The sequence below is a fragment of the Andrographis paniculata genome, unplaced genomic scaffold (genome assembly GCF_009805555.1).
Source record: "Andrographis paniculata isolate CXL003 unplaced genomic scaffold, ASM980555v1 Contig37END, whole genome shotgun sequence".
In the NCBI taxonomy this organism is placed as follows: Eukaryota; Viridiplantae; Streptophyta; class Magnoliopsida; order Lamiales; family Acanthaceae; genus Andrographis; species Andrographis paniculata.
The window spans coordinates 2,322,777-2,341,130 of NW_026137570.1; the positions used below are offsets into that span (position 1 = coordinate 2,322,777).

The 18,354-nt window shown below is 24.4% G+C and overlaps 1 protein-coding gene across 1 annotated transcript; it reads right to left on the reverse strand.

Moving 5' to 3' along the window:
- Positions 1–109: 109 nt before the first annotated feature.
- LOC127250110 (ribose-phosphate pyrophosphokinase 1-like) lies at positions 110–5,495 on the reverse strand. Its single transcript, XM_051273270.1, has 8 exons — positions 5,295–5,495; positions 4,945–5,118; positions 3,408–3,656; positions 3,138–3,281; positions 2,837–3,004; positions 2,293–2,362; positions 1,722–1,803; positions 110–710 (listed from the first exon to the last, which is right to left on the reverse strand). Exons 1-8 carry the CDS (start codon positions 5,412–5,414, stop codon positions 530–532), a joined length of 1,188 nt encoding a protein of 395 aa, XP_051129227.1. The 5' UTR covers positions 5,415–5,495; the 3' UTR covers positions 110–529.
- Between the last annotated feature and the right edge of the window lie 12,859 nt (positions 5,496–18,354).

Below are 18,354 nucleotides of genomic sequence, written 5' to 3' on the forward strand. Positions count from 1 at the left end.
TGCGTGCATGAGATATAAATTTACAATAACACAATTAACAACTTAATACAAATACAAATATAAATATGAACTAAATAATACATGGTAATAATTTACAATACACGTACTACAATTTGATTTTTAACACAATTACACATAATATAAATATAAATTAACAATACGCAGTAATAATCCACACAGCACATGCTGATTTAATTCAAATTATATAGTGAAAAATAATTATTTATCTAATGATTAAAGGCTACTCAACACTCTAACCATCTCCGTGCATGTAATTTCTTATTCAAACTATAACTAAAACCAATCATATATTTTATTAGTAGATTTCATCATATACCAACGAGCAACAAGGTAAAAAAAAAAAACGTCGATACCTACGGTGTTGGTGAGGGCAGGCGCAGTAAAAACTGAAGAACACAGGGTGTAAAAAAGAGTATATGAATTGGCGACAACAACGAACATTTTTTAATCTACTTTAGCTCTTGTATCAGCTGAATAAATTAAACTATCATACCACATTGATCGATCATCACTGGAAAATACTACTTACCGAACAATCGTCATGAACTCGCCATATGGTTTCACCCAAGAGGTTTGCGACCGATAGAATTGTCAGCTGAGGGAAATAGTTGTTCTCCGGTATCGGAATAGTATTTGTTACGATGACCTCTTGGAAAAGGCCACTAGATAACCTCTCAATTGCAGGGGGGCTGTAAGAAAAGACACCCGTTAAAAATATTTTGAGTGTGTTCTTTTACTTATCACCGTGAGAGCGAGTAAACATATCCGTATATTTAATTCAAGAATTAGTTTTCCGAAAAATATATATATATATATATGTACATCTAGGCTGCAGTTAATGTCCTGACAATACATCATATTATGATAGACAACCGTATAGATAGACGATACACAATTTATGTTAATATAATACAAATACAAATACAACATATAAAATAACAATACATGACAATAATCTACACAATATAGAGCACATCGTATAAATATGAACAAAGAACACATGCTTTCAAAATACATATGTTTGTGAGTTTTTCATGTGCTGATTGTGTACTGATTTGTCCCGTATATATATAGAGAGAGAGAGAGAAAATTGCAAAAAAATATCCTTCATGTATACCCCATTAAAATAGCAACTTTTGCAAACATGTAGGATATATCCTACATATTTGCAAAAGTCGTTATTTCTATTATTTAGCCGCGCGTGACGTTCACACTACACGCGGCCAAATGATAAAAATAGCAACTTTTGCAAACATATGAGATATATTTTGTCAGCAAAATAAATACAAGACAAAAGTGATAATGGGGTATGCATGGGGATATTGTTTGCAATTTTCCCTATATATATATATATATATATGAGTATGTTTTCGATATAATGAAACATAGCCACAAATTAACTTTTCAACCTACATTGGTTCTCATAACAACACACATTGCCACGATGACGACGACTTAAAATGAAAAAGAGTAGATACGATCTTCTTATACCCAAATATGAGAACTTTTAGGAAATGGCAATCTATAATTACGCTAGAACAATAAGCTTGATATATGTAAGGACACAACTGTTTGAGGATCCACATGAAATGTGATTTGAAGACATTTAAAAAGTGGAAAAAACAAAGGGATGAAAATAGGGAAAACAGAGAGATACTCGCGAAAAAATGAAAATGTCGAATATAATAAATGATGCTTGCCTGAAAACGGCGTGAGTACTGCAGGCATAGACTTCTTGCGCACCTTCCTCGTGCAATAAAGCGGCGCCTTTAGCAATGGTTCCTAAGCCCCAGCAGCAATTAATGAATCATCATATACCAAGGTTTCGACAAAACTTACAGAAACATAAGAGAGTGCTAACTGAAATGACTGAGCACTAGTAGGTCCTCTAATTTTCTTCAACTAATTTGAAGTTACGAGTTGGATAAGGTCGTGGAAGATGGATAACAAAAAGGATACACAATCTAATAGCTTTTTGTTGATTATGGTGGAGCCAAGCCACATGCTCACCATATATCGAAATATTTTTAAAAAACCTAGGAAGAATTCATTACTAATTTTGCCATTTCATTGAACATCAAAAGGGAGATCAAGAAAAACTTTAGTAAAAGTAGTTGTGGATGCTTAATGGCTTTGAATATTGATCGACACTTCTTGTGTTGCTTTTTAAATGTAGTCTTCCATAGGTGATAGGTCTCCTATAGTATGGAAATAAGATAAATAGTAACTTATGTATTTTCGTTTTCTATAATCTGATCAAGCTATGCTTACCTGCTGTATCGATCATATCATCCACCATAACTGCAACTTTTCCTTTTACATCACCAATCAAATTCATTACCTGCAAACAGTACAGAAGTCAAATAACCGAGAAATCGGGTACCATCCATCAGTTTTGCAGAGGAAAATTTAACAATTCTGTCATAAATCTTTGTAGCATTAGTTGAGAATTTCTAATTTAGAGCTAATGTGATTACAAGGAGTAAAAATTGAAATAGGACCAAAATCCTATATTAATATTACAAATTGAAATTAAATATTTAAGAGATGAACAACTAATTACATTCTCTTAATTCATTATTACAAAGGGCTTCATTAGTTTGGCGAATGCTACAACGGAACAAAGGAAAGAATATTTTTGAAATACATAAAATCGAAAGAAGCCACAGCCTAAACACCTGAAGTTTAACTTTACAAAAAAATAATTTATTGTACGGCCGTTGGCAGTAACGAAAAAACGGGTTTAAATATATTAGAGCATATCATATCATATTGGACTCGTCTGAATCTCATAAAGATGGGAAGAGTAAACTACCTCGGCAACATTGTGGCCATGACGCCGTTTATCCACAATGGCCAAAGGTGCATCAGATAGCTTTTTCGCAAAAGCACGAGCTCTTGCAACTCCCCCAACATCAGGGGAGACAACGACTAAATCACTTGAACTTATCTTCTTGCTAGCAAGGTAGTCGAGGATGACAGGCTTTTGATAGAATATGCAAAAAGAAAAAAATGAATATCAAATCTATGCACGCATGTATACAACTAAGCAAGTGCAACATTTATATGTATATGTATACATAGCTCGAGAAAGAAGGGAAACTTTCGACAAGTACTTGACAGTGCACGTGGTCGACTGGAATATCAAAGTAACCCATAGACTGCCCAGAGTGGAGATCACAAGCAAGAACACGATCTGCGCCTGATTCTGTTATTATATTAGCTACCAATTTGGCTGCAATGGATTCACGTCCTTGGGTCTGGTGTTAGGAAAAAGAAAATATCACAAATGGAAAATTGATTAGAATATTTTGTAGTATCTCCTTTGTTTCAAATTATTTCACTCAAAACTAAGTCATTATGTGCATACATGTTGATGAAAATACCTTTCTATCAGCTCTAGCATATCCAAAATACGGGATTACTGCAGTTATATTCTTGGCTGAAGCCCTTCGGCAAGCATCTATTGTCACCAAAAGCTCCATAAGATTTTCATTGGCTGGAGGACTGGTAGGCTGAACCAGGTACACATCACAGCCACGAACACTCTCTTGCAATTGAACATAAATCTCTCCATCAGCAAACCGTTTGATTTGAATTTTCCCTAGGTTGAGGCCCATATACCATGCAATTTCCTATGTTATACAAGGAAACATATTATGTAATGGACGAGTGAAATTCTATAGTACGAAAAATCTCAAAAGTAATAATATAAATAAGCATGCTCAGCCTAGTCAGGTAAAATTTCTCTAACTAAATTCAGACAATTTCGTTAGATTTCTATTTCATTTTTGTGAAGAAGCAAATACACATGTTTTCTGTTCATGAAACAGGGTGAAACGAACAGCACTGTTTGTTCAACACCTCGAGAAGTTTTTCACTCCGAAGTCCTAAATAATATACACTAAATATAAGTAGGATTTCTAAGCAAGAATATTTATATGCAACTGTTATCCCATCCTGTAGGAGAATAGTCGACCTTTCTCCTGCCCTTTTGACGCGTATAAAATATGATCCTACACGTAATAAAACAATACCGTACAAATATATGCACACTCTTGCTACATACAAAATTTTCAAGAAACACTATTTTCACTCATTTAGCGTATACAATTTAAAGTGACTATTCAACCCATAGATCGTATATCTGAAGAAGTCCATTGAACACATAAAACTCCACCGACATAAATCTTCCATGATGACACAAACTAAAGGCATACTTTCTTATGTTGTATAGCACACATGATGGCACCAATGGTTAAAGTCATTGATCCTAATGGTTTAACTTTTTATTTATGTTCTCCATACTCACACTCAATCAACATGTTAATGGATTTACATACCACAATATGAAAGAAAATCGAAAAATAAAAACTTGTTAATTGGATTATTATCTTTCCAGACATTTCTTGGTGATTCTTCCAGTTCAATGCTCCCCTACATCACTGTCCTCATTCTCATGATTTAGCAAGTAAAATATGCTCTATAATACAACTTGGATTTGCTACAACAGAACATGTCTAAATAAACATCATCAGTTTAACTCATAAACATAACATTAATTCATTCAAATCCGGAGCTCAATTCCTTAACAAGGTACCTTTGCTCACTAATATTTTCAACAAAAATTTCACAATATTCAATCTAAAATGAGGAGGAAAAAAAAAATCCCCAAATTATTGTCACATTTTTCAATAGATACACTCTGTACAGAAAATCATAGTCTAACAACTAATTTCCACCAAAAAAACGAAAAAAAAAAAAAGGTTCAAATCCAAGACAGGTTTTCCGAAAACAATATAACTTACAAACATACATCCGCAGATAGGAAGAACACAAAAACACGAACAGGAATCCGGAGGTAAACCTAATTGAGATTCCATTTAAGACTCGAAAACACAACTGAGGACGGAAAATAGTCACCTGAGAAAGTGCAGGGTTTGCTGTGCCCGAGAATATCTTAATTTGATTACTACTACTTTTGTTCACAGCATTCTCCAACCGCTTCGATTGTAGGAACGTCGGCAATATCTGATCGTTGAGAACAGGAACACTCGGCGTCGGCGCCCCATTCATCGGCTGCGTCAGCTCGCATTTCTAACACCAAACAAAAATTAACGCAACCAAAAACGTTCAGAATCCCCCAAAACTACCAAACACAATCCAGAAATCGAATATCGATTACGTAGCTCCTTCCAAAATAAAATTGGATGTATTAAACAATAAGTTACAGTGATTAATTACAAATAAACAAACGGAAAGGGATTGAATACCGGGATTGTGGGAGAAAAGTGGGGCGCGCGAATAAAGGTCGGTTGTGCAATGGAGATGCGCCTGAATGGAGAAGCAGCAGACGAGGGTGCGGCTCGGCCTGGGGACGCCATAGCTGCCATGCTTGCTCTGTGGTGTGGCTATGGAAGACTACAGCGTCTTCACAAACTCTATCTGTCTTTTATTTATGTTCTTATTTATGTAAAAAAGCTCACCACCCTAATGGTTCATGGTTATATATATATATATATATTAATATATCGATGAGCAAAATATTGTAACTTCAAAAATTAGATTGGAATTTGGAACCAAATTGAAATTTAAAATTAGTTTTAACTTTTTTAGATTTTCGAATTCGTTCGAATTAAATTTTTGACAAATTTCAAATTTTTGGGATACGATCGAATGAATATACTTAAAATCCGAACTAATACAAAATATAATACTTTAATATATTTTTATTATATATATATTTAATATTTTATTAAGAATATTATGATTTAATATAAATAAAAACTCAAAATTATTAATTATGTTTTAATATATTTGATTTATATTTATTATATATATATTTAATATTATAAATAATTGTAAGATATAAAATAAATTTTAAAAAATAATTAAAAATATTTAGAATTTTGGATTATTCGATTTGGTTCGGATTTTTTAATTCGAAATTCGAAATTCGGATTTCGATTATTTCAGTTCAATTTAAATTGATTTTTTCAAAAAACCGAACCGAAAATTCGAAAGTTCACCCCTATTTACAATTGTTCTTTTTGGGAAAAAAAAAATCAATTTTGGTCGTAATATAATCAAAATTCATCAATTTTGTTCCTAATATAGATTATTTCAATCAATTTTAGTCCCACTATTTAAAAATAAATCTAAATTGATGATGTGGGTTTAACGGAAGTGATATGGACACTGATTTGGACGAAATACGGCCGTGTACATTAAAACATGCCGGTGTTAACAAGTTGAAAAAAAATATACGGCCATGTTCTGTTATTTACGGCCGTGTATATCATCACTACCCACCCACCACCATCGGCCACCGCTAGAGCTGGCAATGGATCGGTTCGTGTCAGGTTGAATACTTTAAACGGGTTAAATTACTCAACTATAATCCGACTCGTTTATTATCGTGTCGGGTTCGTGTCAACCCATATACATAATCGAGTTGAAATCTTTGACTCAAACTCAATTATTTCGTATCGAATTGTCGTGTCGGTTCAATTTTTGCCAGCTCTGGCCAGCGCCCAGGCCTCGCCGTTCACCAACCAGCGTCCGGCCAGAGCCCAACGGCCACGATTCCAGCCACCAGAGCCCTCCTTTCCTTCCTCCACCCAAGGCCGCCGCAAATCACCAGCGCGAACCACCGCCCATCGCCTTGGCTCGCACCAAGAGACGGAACTACATAGGAGCTAAGGGGCAGTTGACCCCCAATCCCTAAAATATAGAATTTTTTTAGCGTAAAAGATAATAAAATTTTTGTAGTTTCACTGATTTATACATTTAGATTTTATTTTTTTAAGTAGAAATTATTGAATTTTATTAATTTTTTAAAAATATTTCTTTAAAAATTTAATTTAATTGTTTTTATTATTCTTCTTGTTTATTGGATTGTATTGGGAGAAATCGAAAATGACAATGTTAAATAATAAAATAAAAAAATAAATTGATATTTTGTCCCCCCTAAATTTTAAGATTGATTCCGTCGCTGCTCGCATCCAGAACTGCCTCCCTCGCCTGCAATCTCTCTTCTCCGCCGCCCCAGCCGCACCACCTTTGAATCTTTTTGGTTATTTGTTAAATTTGTGCATAGCATAATAATCAATTTTATCCACTATAATTTTATTATTTAAAGAAAAACTCACCTAAATAATATACTCCATTCATTAAAATTAGGTTATTTGAATCCGGCACAGAAATTAAGAAAAATAAATATTTTATTGAAAATGTGACGAGTAATTTAAGGTATTTTTAGAATTTTAGTTAAAAAGTAAATAAACGAATAGGGATAATGTAATAAAGTTAGTTATATTTTTTGTAAATAAGTATTGCATGAAGGGTAATAATTAAATGTTATTTGTTGACTTTGCCAAAATTAGTAATGAAAAAATTTGATAGATGGACTAAAAAGGAAAGTTCGGAATTAATTTGCCTGACAGAGGGATATATATATATATTCATTTAATTTGCCGCACAGAGATGAACATTTGTTTTTTGGACGTAGACTTTTAAATATTAATAATATATTGGATGTAGTATAAAATTAATAAAAGAAATCTAAAATACTTATTAGTATTATGTAACATAAAGATAATAAGATTTGTGTAATATATTGTAAATTGTAATGATATTTATAATATTAGCTATATAATACAATTACCAAATAAAAAAAAATTATATTTTGGGATAAAAAAGAAAACAACCTTTTTCTGAGACAATAGAGTATTTAAAATTTAATTTTCATTTAAATAAAATAAAAAATCAACGTACTACAAAATCAAACAACTAATTGGGCTTGAATTGTTGGGCTCAATAGACAATTGGGTTGAATGGTTGGGCCCAAAATTTGTTTATTTGGATCTCTACAATTTATTGTGCTAAACTTTATATTTTAATTGTGTTTGATTTAAAATTCAAATTTAAATTACCATTATTTAGTTTACAAAATTTAATAATATATATATATATATATTACAAACTTATTTTCAAACTCAATTTTTCAGGAATAGTAAAAAGTTTATTATTATCCTAGTTATCTAAATCTATATTAATTTTATTTTGTTAATTTATTTTTTTAAGTAAATAAAAGGCAAAATATGATAATCAGTACTTATTTTTATTAAAAATTGTTGAACGTATATTTTAATGATTAGGGAGTATTAATTATTGAAAATTATGTAAATATTTCAAAATTTTATGATATAATATCAATCAAATAGTTTTTACTGTCTTTTAAACATCATAGAAAAAAATATATATTTTATTAGAAAATATGAAATTTTTTATTTTTTATTTATCATCGAAAATGACAAAGAAGATTAAAAGACAATCAAAATTTTAAAAAATATAATTAATAAGTAATGAAGAAATATATAGTAAAAATAATTATAAATTAAAATTAAAATTACTAAAAAAATTAATTAAAATTAAAAAAATTAAAAATTATAAACTTTGAAATGTTACTAAAATATATAATTATTTTTTCAAAAAAAAATGACGAATTATGTACTATGGACAAAACCTAAAAATAGAAAAAATAAATATGTTATGCGGATGAATGAATAAAAAATTGTGTTTTTATTTTATTTTATTTTATTTTATTTTTATCTAAAAATTGATGCTTCTTGTTTTGTTAGAGAAATGAGTATTATGTTTGATTGAAAATTTGAATTTTAAATAATAAAAAATTAAATTAAAATAATTATTTGATGTTGTATAAATTATTATTGAAGTAATATTTTAAATTTTAAATTTTTATTATAATATAGAAAGTAAATATTTATTTTAATTTTTTTTAAAAAAATAAAATAAAATTCATTGAATAATAGAAATGTTTAAAAATCCTCCAATCAACACGACTATTATAATATTTTTGAAGAAAAAAAATAAGACGATATAAAATTAAAATAGGAAAAAATATACAGTATTATAATATAAAAATAAAAATCATATTAGGATATTTTAAAAAATTTTAAAAATTTTAAATTGATAGTGTCTGAATAATACCAATTATGAAATACATTGGTTTTTTGGGGGTGCTTTTGACATTTCATAATAATAGTTTTTTATTTTTTATATTTTTATTTTAAGATACTCGTTTATAGGATATCAATAGTTATTTTAAATAAAAATAAAATTTATATATAGGATATTGTATATTTTGATATTTCTTAATTATATATATTGCATTTAATAAATATTATATTTAAAAAATCAAAACTAAAACAATAATATTAATAATAATAATAATAATAATAATTACTCTCAAAATTCTCTTTCTATTTATTTAAAGATTTAATTGAAGTGTGTGCCTATACGTGTAAATTCAATTTCTTTATTTATTTTGTTGTAAAATTATATATTTATAATTTTAAAATAAATGTAATATTTATTTTTATTTAAATTTTTATTTATAAAATAATAAAAGTTAAAAAATAAAATAAAAAATATTGAGTGTGTTTTCCTCGATATTATTATTATTATTATTTAATGCTTGAATTTGATTTTTAGTTTAAATAATATTTTAATGTAAAAAATATAATAGTTCCGGTCAAGATGACCCCTTTGCTTAAGGACACTGTATTTTAGGTAGTGAATATTAGTAAGTTATAAATAATAAGTTATGATATTATTTTATTATTTTTATATGAGTAGTGTTTTTGGCATTTTAAATATTTTTAGCATTATATATCAATAAAATATATACCACATGGATATCATTTTGTAGAGAATAAAATTTTATATAATACAAATAAATAAGAAAAATGATTTATTTATTTATAATTAACTTAAAACTAATTTTATTAAAAATAAGAAATTTTAAATATAGATAAAAATATTTATTTATTGATGAGAGAAATAGAAATAAAAGGAATTTTGAGTGGGTCCCATGGATAAGAGGTTAAAAATTTAATTAAATTGATTTATTTTTGTTAAATATGTTTTAAGATGAATAAATTTACTAAAAATAGAAATGGATCATCTATAATGGGACGAAAAAAAAAAAGATCATCTGTCGCGGGACAAATGGAGTATATTTTTATTAAATTTTAATAATAATAAATGAAAAAAAAAAAAAGTGTAATAACACATCCCTAAATTTGAAGGTTGGCTAAGCACATACTCCCTCCGTCCCATAAATAAGTATCCATTTGTTTTTTCACGCAGTTTTAAAAATATTAGTATTATATTTGAATATAGTAGGAATAAAATATAAATAACTAAAATAACCTTATTAGTATGTGTGATATAAATGTAATGATATTTATGTAATATATTGTAAGTTGTAAGAGTATTTGTAATGTTAGGTAAATAGTACAATTACTAAAAAAAAAAAAAAAAAAAAAAAGAAATTGATACTTTGTTATGAGACGGACTAAAATGGAAAAATGAATACTTTATTATGGGACGGAGGGAGTATTTGACATTTTTTGTATTTTGTATTATTAAAAACACTGTGATAATATAATTATTTATGAAAAATTAAATATTTAATATAACTTTTGAAATAAAAATAAACAATAAAATACAGAGTTAAAAAAATACAAAAGAAGAAGATATAATAAAATACTATTGAATAAATAAATACATCAGTTGCAGGTTGGCATTGGTTGGCATAAATTAATTAAAATTTCCGGATGCTACAAAGAAAATAAAAATAAAAATATGAATAATATATTATTAAATAAATAATATATAGAGAGATAAAGATGATGAAAGGTATTTAAATAATATTTAACAAAATTATTGATGATGCCAATTCACCTTCTCGATTTTTAATTTCCTTTGGCATTAAACAATTCTCATTAAAATAAATAAATAAATAAATTGTTGTTATTATCTAAAAGAAAAAAATGATTTCAAAATGTTATCACATTAAAGACATTCAGCCAATTGATTGGAAGTTATTTAAATTAAGAATTAATGTAAACGGAAGAGTCTGTTTTTTCGTCGTTACACTATTTTCAATTTAAGAATTATTTTCTATTAAATATTTTTTTTTTTTATGAAAATATATTACATCCGTCGTCCAAATATGTGTTTATTTGACCGGACACGAATTTTAATAAAAATGGATAATAATTGTTAATTTTTTTTATAATAAAAAATAGTACAAAAGTGGAATGATTTTTTTGCTTAAAATGGAAATGAGAATATTTTTGGATGACAATCCAAAAAGAAAAGTGAGTATAGATTTGAATGACGGAGGGAGAGAGTAATATTTAAAAAATATATTTCATCTTAGAAAAAATCATAATTCTCAAAATATTTTTTAATACTTCATCCGTCGGCCAAATTTATTATCACTTTTTTTTTAGTTTAGTCCTTTAAATTTATTTTATTGTAATTTTGACAAAGTCAACATATTAATATTTAATTATTACTCTCGTTCAACTATTATTTACAACAAATATCATTATATTTATTATATTATCTTTTTTTTCATTTATTTTAATTTGTAGCTATTTTTATTTTTATTTTTTTAAAAAATACCCTTAACTACCTTTTTATTTTTATCATACTTTACAAATATTTATTTTTCTTAATTTCTATATCGGACCCAAATAAACTAATTTTAATGGACTAAAGGGATAACTAATAACAAAATTTCACAGATTTGAAGTATTCAAGGTGGGTTAGTTTTACAATTGAAAAATATTACTTCGTACCAAAACTATAGTCTGAGTTGAGTTGTGTTTGACACGAAATTGAATAAAAAGTACAGGCAAAAGACTTTTTTGTCATTGTGAGTGTATTAGTGAAAAAAGTTGTAACAATTGTGTAATAATAATGAAAAAGTAAATGTAATTTTATAATGAAATAGTTATTTATAGAAATGAGACTATTATTTTGAGACGGATAAAAATAATAAACAAGATTATTGTATTAGAATTGAGGGAATAGTCTTTACTTGAAAACGGAACACTAAATAAGAATTTTTTTTTTTTACGACAAGAAAAAAAAATAACATAAATTTGAATGACAGAAATAATATTTAATATAATGTGATAGGAAAATAATACTATTTAATCGAACCATTATTTTATTTTTTTCATTTTAACTATATTCGAGTTGAGAGTACTTATAATTGTTTATATTTATCCTTTTTTAAATGAATAAATATATATACATGGAAATTATATTTTATTTTATAAAATAACTTTTGTAATTATGTATAAATAGGAGTATTATTTATTTGTATATAAAAATCTTATCTGTATAAATTAATGACTATATCAAATACATATTTTTATTAAACTATTTTTTTTTAATATTTTTTTAAAAAAAATAAAACTTAATAACAAATACTATTACTTAAAAAAATAATTAAATTATAAATTAACTTAGCACCCAAAGCCATATTATTTATCTATTTTAATTTGTAGGTGTCATCATATAGATGGACATACATATGGCTCCATTTTTTTTACCATTGAGTCAACACGTGTGGTCCCATACTCCAATTTTTATTATATATAAAATATATATAAATATACAATTATGTAGTAATTTATAATATATTTGATTTATTTTAGTATTCTTTACTTTATATATTATACTATAATTTTTTAATAAAAATATACATATTTTTATCTCAGAGTATTAGTATTTAATTATTATTTAATAATTTTTTTAAAAAATTATATATATTATAGTATTTATTATAAATATCATATATCAAGAAAATTATATTCTCTGTCCCGACGTAAGGTTGTCGTTTATTTTTTGTAAGTAAATTTTTGAATAATAATATTATAATGAGTTATAGAGAAAAATACGAAAATGCCCCTATTAGTATTGTGTAATATAAAAGTAATGAAATTTGTATAATATATTGTAAGTTTGAAGGGTATTTATTATGTTAGGTAGATAGTACAATTATTAAATTAGGAAATAGTAATCTTATTTTGAGACGAACGAAAATAAAAAATGACAATCTTTTAATGAGACGGAGGGAGCATTTGATTTTAAATATAAAAATAAGTTTCATATAAATAATTTAAAAAGATATAAATTTTTATTTTATTTTTCTAATTTTTTTATATAAAATTTTATTTATAAAGATTTAGAATACGTCTTGTTTAGATGTATTTAAAAATAATAAAATTTTAATTATTATATAATAATTTAATGTTATATAATATTTATTTTAGTAATCGGTGTATATATATATCAGTATATATCAAATTATTCAGCGTATTGATACGAAAATGATTATTTTAATATTTTTAATAAATTATTTTTAATTTTGATATTTTAGTATGAAATGATATATATCAGTACCATAAGACCAATTGGGTATACTAAATTATCGATACAATATCATTATAATTTTTTAATGTACTAAAATGTACAATATATGTTACGATCCATATTTTTTTGTAGATTACTTTTTTATTTATTATTTTATTTATTATGTTTCTTCCCTAATTTTCAATTGTGATTTTTAAAAAATAATAGTCCATTCGTCCTATAAATATAGTCTTAATTGAGTTGAGCACAAGATTTTAAAAAATATTTATATTATATTGATAGTTGATAAAAAGTATGGATAAAAATTTTTTTTTATCCCTGTGAGTGTATTAGTGTAAAAAGTAGTGATAATTGTATAATGAAAATGAAAAAATAGAGATAGTTTTACGGCGATATGGTTATTTATAGAAATAAGACTATTGTTTTGGGACGGAAAAAAAATAGTAAACAAGACTATTGTATTAACATAAAATATTTTTTTACAAAAGTAAAAAAAAAAAAACCCTTCAAATACTCATTATAAAAAATCAAATATTCAACTTAAAATAATATTTTATACTTTTAATATAATTTTTTATACCATGCATAAAAACTTAATCTAAAAATGCTGCGTGAACATATCTCCCCCCCTCTCTCTCTATATATAAGCAATATACAAATGAACACATCTCTTCAATACATAAATAATACTCCATCCGTCCCAGATATCGTGTCTGCTACACTGTAGACACAGTATTTTAGAAGGAGTGTAATTAGTAGATAATTAATAATATATTAGTGAAAATAATTATCCTATAATATAAATAATTATAAATTAAGATTAAGATAACTAATTAGTTTAATTAAAATTAAAAAAATAAAATTAAAAAATTTAAAATGAAATTAAAATGTGTAATTATTTTTCAAAAAAGAAAAGTGACATTGTATATGGGACGGATAGAAACGGCAACGTGAACATGGTATTTGGGACGGAGAGACTATATATATGTGTATTAAAAATATTTTAAATTAAAATATAAATATGCTATATTCAATCTTTCTAAGATGTATATTTATATAATAGTAATAATAATATGATAATCTTTTCATTAATATATATTAAAGTTATATAATTAATAAGTATTTTAAAGTGCACGCCAATTTTGATTTTATTGCTGGTGAAATAATTATTGCACGAATTATGATTAATGTAATAACCTAAAGCTAAAGCAAACCAAAAAGCTTTTCAAATAATAATAATAAATTTATTCTTAATTATTTCAAATGTATTTTATTCCTTTCTAAACTATGCACTGCTAGTCTTATATACCATTTTTGTCCGTCCCAAAACAATAGTTTTATTTCCATAAATAACCATATCACCATAAAATTATCTTTACTTTTTCATTTTTATTACATAATTGCTACTATTTTTTACATTAATACACTCACAAGAGCAAATAAAAATTTTTATCTATATTTTTTACCCAATAATAATATAATTTTCAATTGAGTCCTTTTTCTTTGGGGATTTTTATCAAAATTTTCTGTACACATAATTAAATTCCTATGTAAATAATAATCAAAACACTTTTTAACATAACTTTCCAAATATATATATTATATATATATATATATTCTATTAATTTATGAAAATCAATTATTTAACATAAAATATTACTCTATTCAACCAACTTAATTTGTCAATTAGTCTTTTATTTTCGTCTATCCTATACAATTTGTCATTTTCTTTTTTAAAAATATAATTATACAATTTAATCACATTTTGAAAGTCATAACTATTTAGTTATCTTAATTTATAATTATTTTTACTAATAAACTTCTTAATTATTTAATAATTACACAATACCTAAAACTTCGTGACTAAATTAAATGAAACAATTTAGCTGAGACAGAGGGAGTAATAGTTTTTATATCATGGATATAATACTCCACACCTCACATAAAATAAATAAATAATAATAATAAATAAATAAATCAAACAAACCTAAAGTAGTAAATAAACAATTTAATTTAGCATATTAGGAAGATCCGAATTTGAAATTTTTGAATGAAAAATAAAATTAATACTACCACAATTATGTTTCTTTAGCTAGTTTTTGTTTTCGTACCATGTTTTAGGTGAGAAGTATAATTTTAATATTTTTTTTTTTCAAACTTTTTGTTTTGATTTTTTTTTTAATAAATTATATTTATAATGATAAAATAGGAAAATTTATATATAATGAATTAAAACATGTAAAAAAGATCATGTAAAAAAATTATAATAATGGATTTGCTTACTTATATTTTATAAAAAATAAATATTCGATGTAGTAAAAAAATAATTTGAAATTATGCATTAATTTAAATTTTTATTTAAATAATATTTCGATATAATATTTTATATATTTTATTAAAAAACATGCAAATTGAATAGAGATTTTCTCAAACAAACACAACAATGTCTAAAGTAAAGTATTATTATTATTATTATTATTATTATTATTATTATTTTATCTCAAAATAGAAGTTATGAGATTAATGATGTTATACGTTGATATTTTGTTTTATTATAAAATAAACAATGTATTCACATTAATATAATATATAATGCTCCCTCCGTCCACGGATAAAGTATACATTTTTGGCGCGAAGTTTAAAAAATAATAGTATTTTAATTATAGTGGATAGGTAAAAGTAGTATAATGATATTTTTGCTTTGCTTTTTGGTATAAAAGTAATGATGTGATGTAAAGTAGAAAAAAATAGGGTATTTAATGAAATTGTTACTTTGTAATTAGACGTCCCAAAATAGAAATATGTATACTTTGTAGCTGGACGGAGGAAGTATTTTATTTACGAATAAAAAATTAAAGATTTAATATAAATACTATTCTCTCCATTTCAGAATTATAGTTTGGGCTGTGTTTGACAGGAGATTGATTTAAAAAATATTGATATTGTATTGGTAGTGAGTAAAAAGTATGAGTAGATGACTTTTTTGTCCTTATGAGTGTATTTGTGTAAAAAGTAGTGATAATTGTGTAATAATAATAAAAAAATAAGGGTAGTTTTATAGTGATATGATTATTTATAGAAATGAGATTATTGTTTGAAAATGGACAAAAATGGTAAACAAGACTATTGTATTGAAACAGATGGAGTATTTTTTATTTTTTATTTTTATATTATCAATACGATTTTCTACCTATAACACAATTAAACACATGCCAATGAAAAGTAAATTATGGTAAAAGTGTTTATGATTTTATTTTATAAATGTCGATTTGGTTGGTTGTGGTTCGAAATTAATTTAAAATAAAATATTCATTTGAGTTCTTGTTTAAATAGTATTTCATATGATATTTTGTGAAAAAGTTATTAGTATTTTTATTGAAAATTGTACAGAATAGATATTAATAATAATAAGTCATGATGTTATTTTATTATTTTTTTATATAAATAGTGTTGTTGGTATTTTAATAAAATAATTAATATACACATAATTAAAATAAATTTAGAATATATATTTAATATTTTTAGCATTATATTTCAATATAATATGAATATTATTTTTTAAATAATAAAATCTTATTTAATATAAATACAAAAAAAATTATTAAAAAAAAAATCATTTGTCGTGGAATGAAAAAAAAAAAAAGAATTGTGACTGATCAATTTTTATTTTTATTTTTCTTTAATCTTAAAGTTACTTTGATCAATGACACAATTACTTATGTAGTATAGATTAAATAAATTAATAATAATAAAATTATAATATTATTTTATTATTTTTTATATGAATAGTAATGTTGATATTTTAAATATTTCTAACATTATATCTAATAAAATATAATATAGATCTCATTCGCAGATAATATATATTTTATATAATACAAATAAAAAAATATATATATATTTATATTTAACTTAAAACTAATTTTATAAAAAATAGACATTTTAAATAAAGATAAAATATTTATTTATTAAGAAAATACATAAATAAAAAAAAGTTTTGAATGAAAAATAAAATAATTATATTGATTTATATTTGTTAAATATATTTAAAATAAATATTTAAAAAAAAATAAAAATAAACCATCTTTGAGACGAACTAAATGAATCATTTGATTTTGACCCAATTAAATAATTAATATTTAATTATTATTCTTTATTTAATATAATACATAAATATAAAATATATAGACATATTATTTTAACTAATATAATAGTAATAAATTATGTGATCAATTGTGTAGTACGTTAGATTATATATATATATATATATTCATATGTAAATATGTGTATGATGAAAAGTGATGTGTTTTATATAATATTTTAAATAAAAGACATTTGATGTTACATTTATATTTATATATATTTTTTTATTAAATAGTACAAATATTCTGTGTGTACCATTTCTTAAATAATTGGACAATGCAATATAAATTAAATATTTCGTCCGTCATATAATAAATTATTATTATTTTTTTAATTTTAGTTCGTCTAATAACAAATATTTTTTTTTTTAATAATTATATTATCTATCTAACATTACAAATACTCTTACAACTTATAAATGTTACACAAATGTCATTACCTTTATATCACAAAAAATACTAATAAAGTTATTTTAGTTATTTCTACTTTATTCATACTATATCCCAATATAATATTAATATTTATAAAATCCCATACAAAAAGCAAATAAATACATAATTATGGAACGAATGGAGTATAAAATATGAAATACTTATTGCTGTGTTACAAAAATTAAAATGCTAACAAATTCAAATAGGTTATTTTAAGAAAAAAAATATTATCAATAAAAATTACTTTATAAATTAACATTTTGCATTAATGATTATATTTTTAATTGGGTAGTTTGTTTATATATATATATATATAAGATAGTGCTTTAATATATATATGTTAATTTTAAATTAATTAATTACATAATATATATATATAAAATTATACTATAAGAAATATTTTCAAAAATATCTTCATATTTTTATTTTAATTAAACATAAATATTACAAACATAATTGACCCTTATCATTTTCAATATATACTATAAATAATTAAAGA

Bases quoted from the DNA above. Each gene is read 5' to 3' on its own strand.
- LOC127250110 (XM_051273270.1), bottom strand. From the start codon at position 5,414: ATGGCAGCTATGGCGTCCCCAGGCCGAGCCGCACCCTCGTCTGCTGCT. The intron at 2,363-2,836 runs GTAGTTTACTCT...TACTGTTTGCAG, and splicing joins ATGGCCACAATGTTGCCGAG to GTAATGAATTTGATTGGTGA. The intron at 1,804-2,292 runs GTAAGCATAGCT...GCTGGGGCTTAG, and splicing joins TGATATGATCGATACAGCAG to GAACCATTGCTAAAGGCGCC.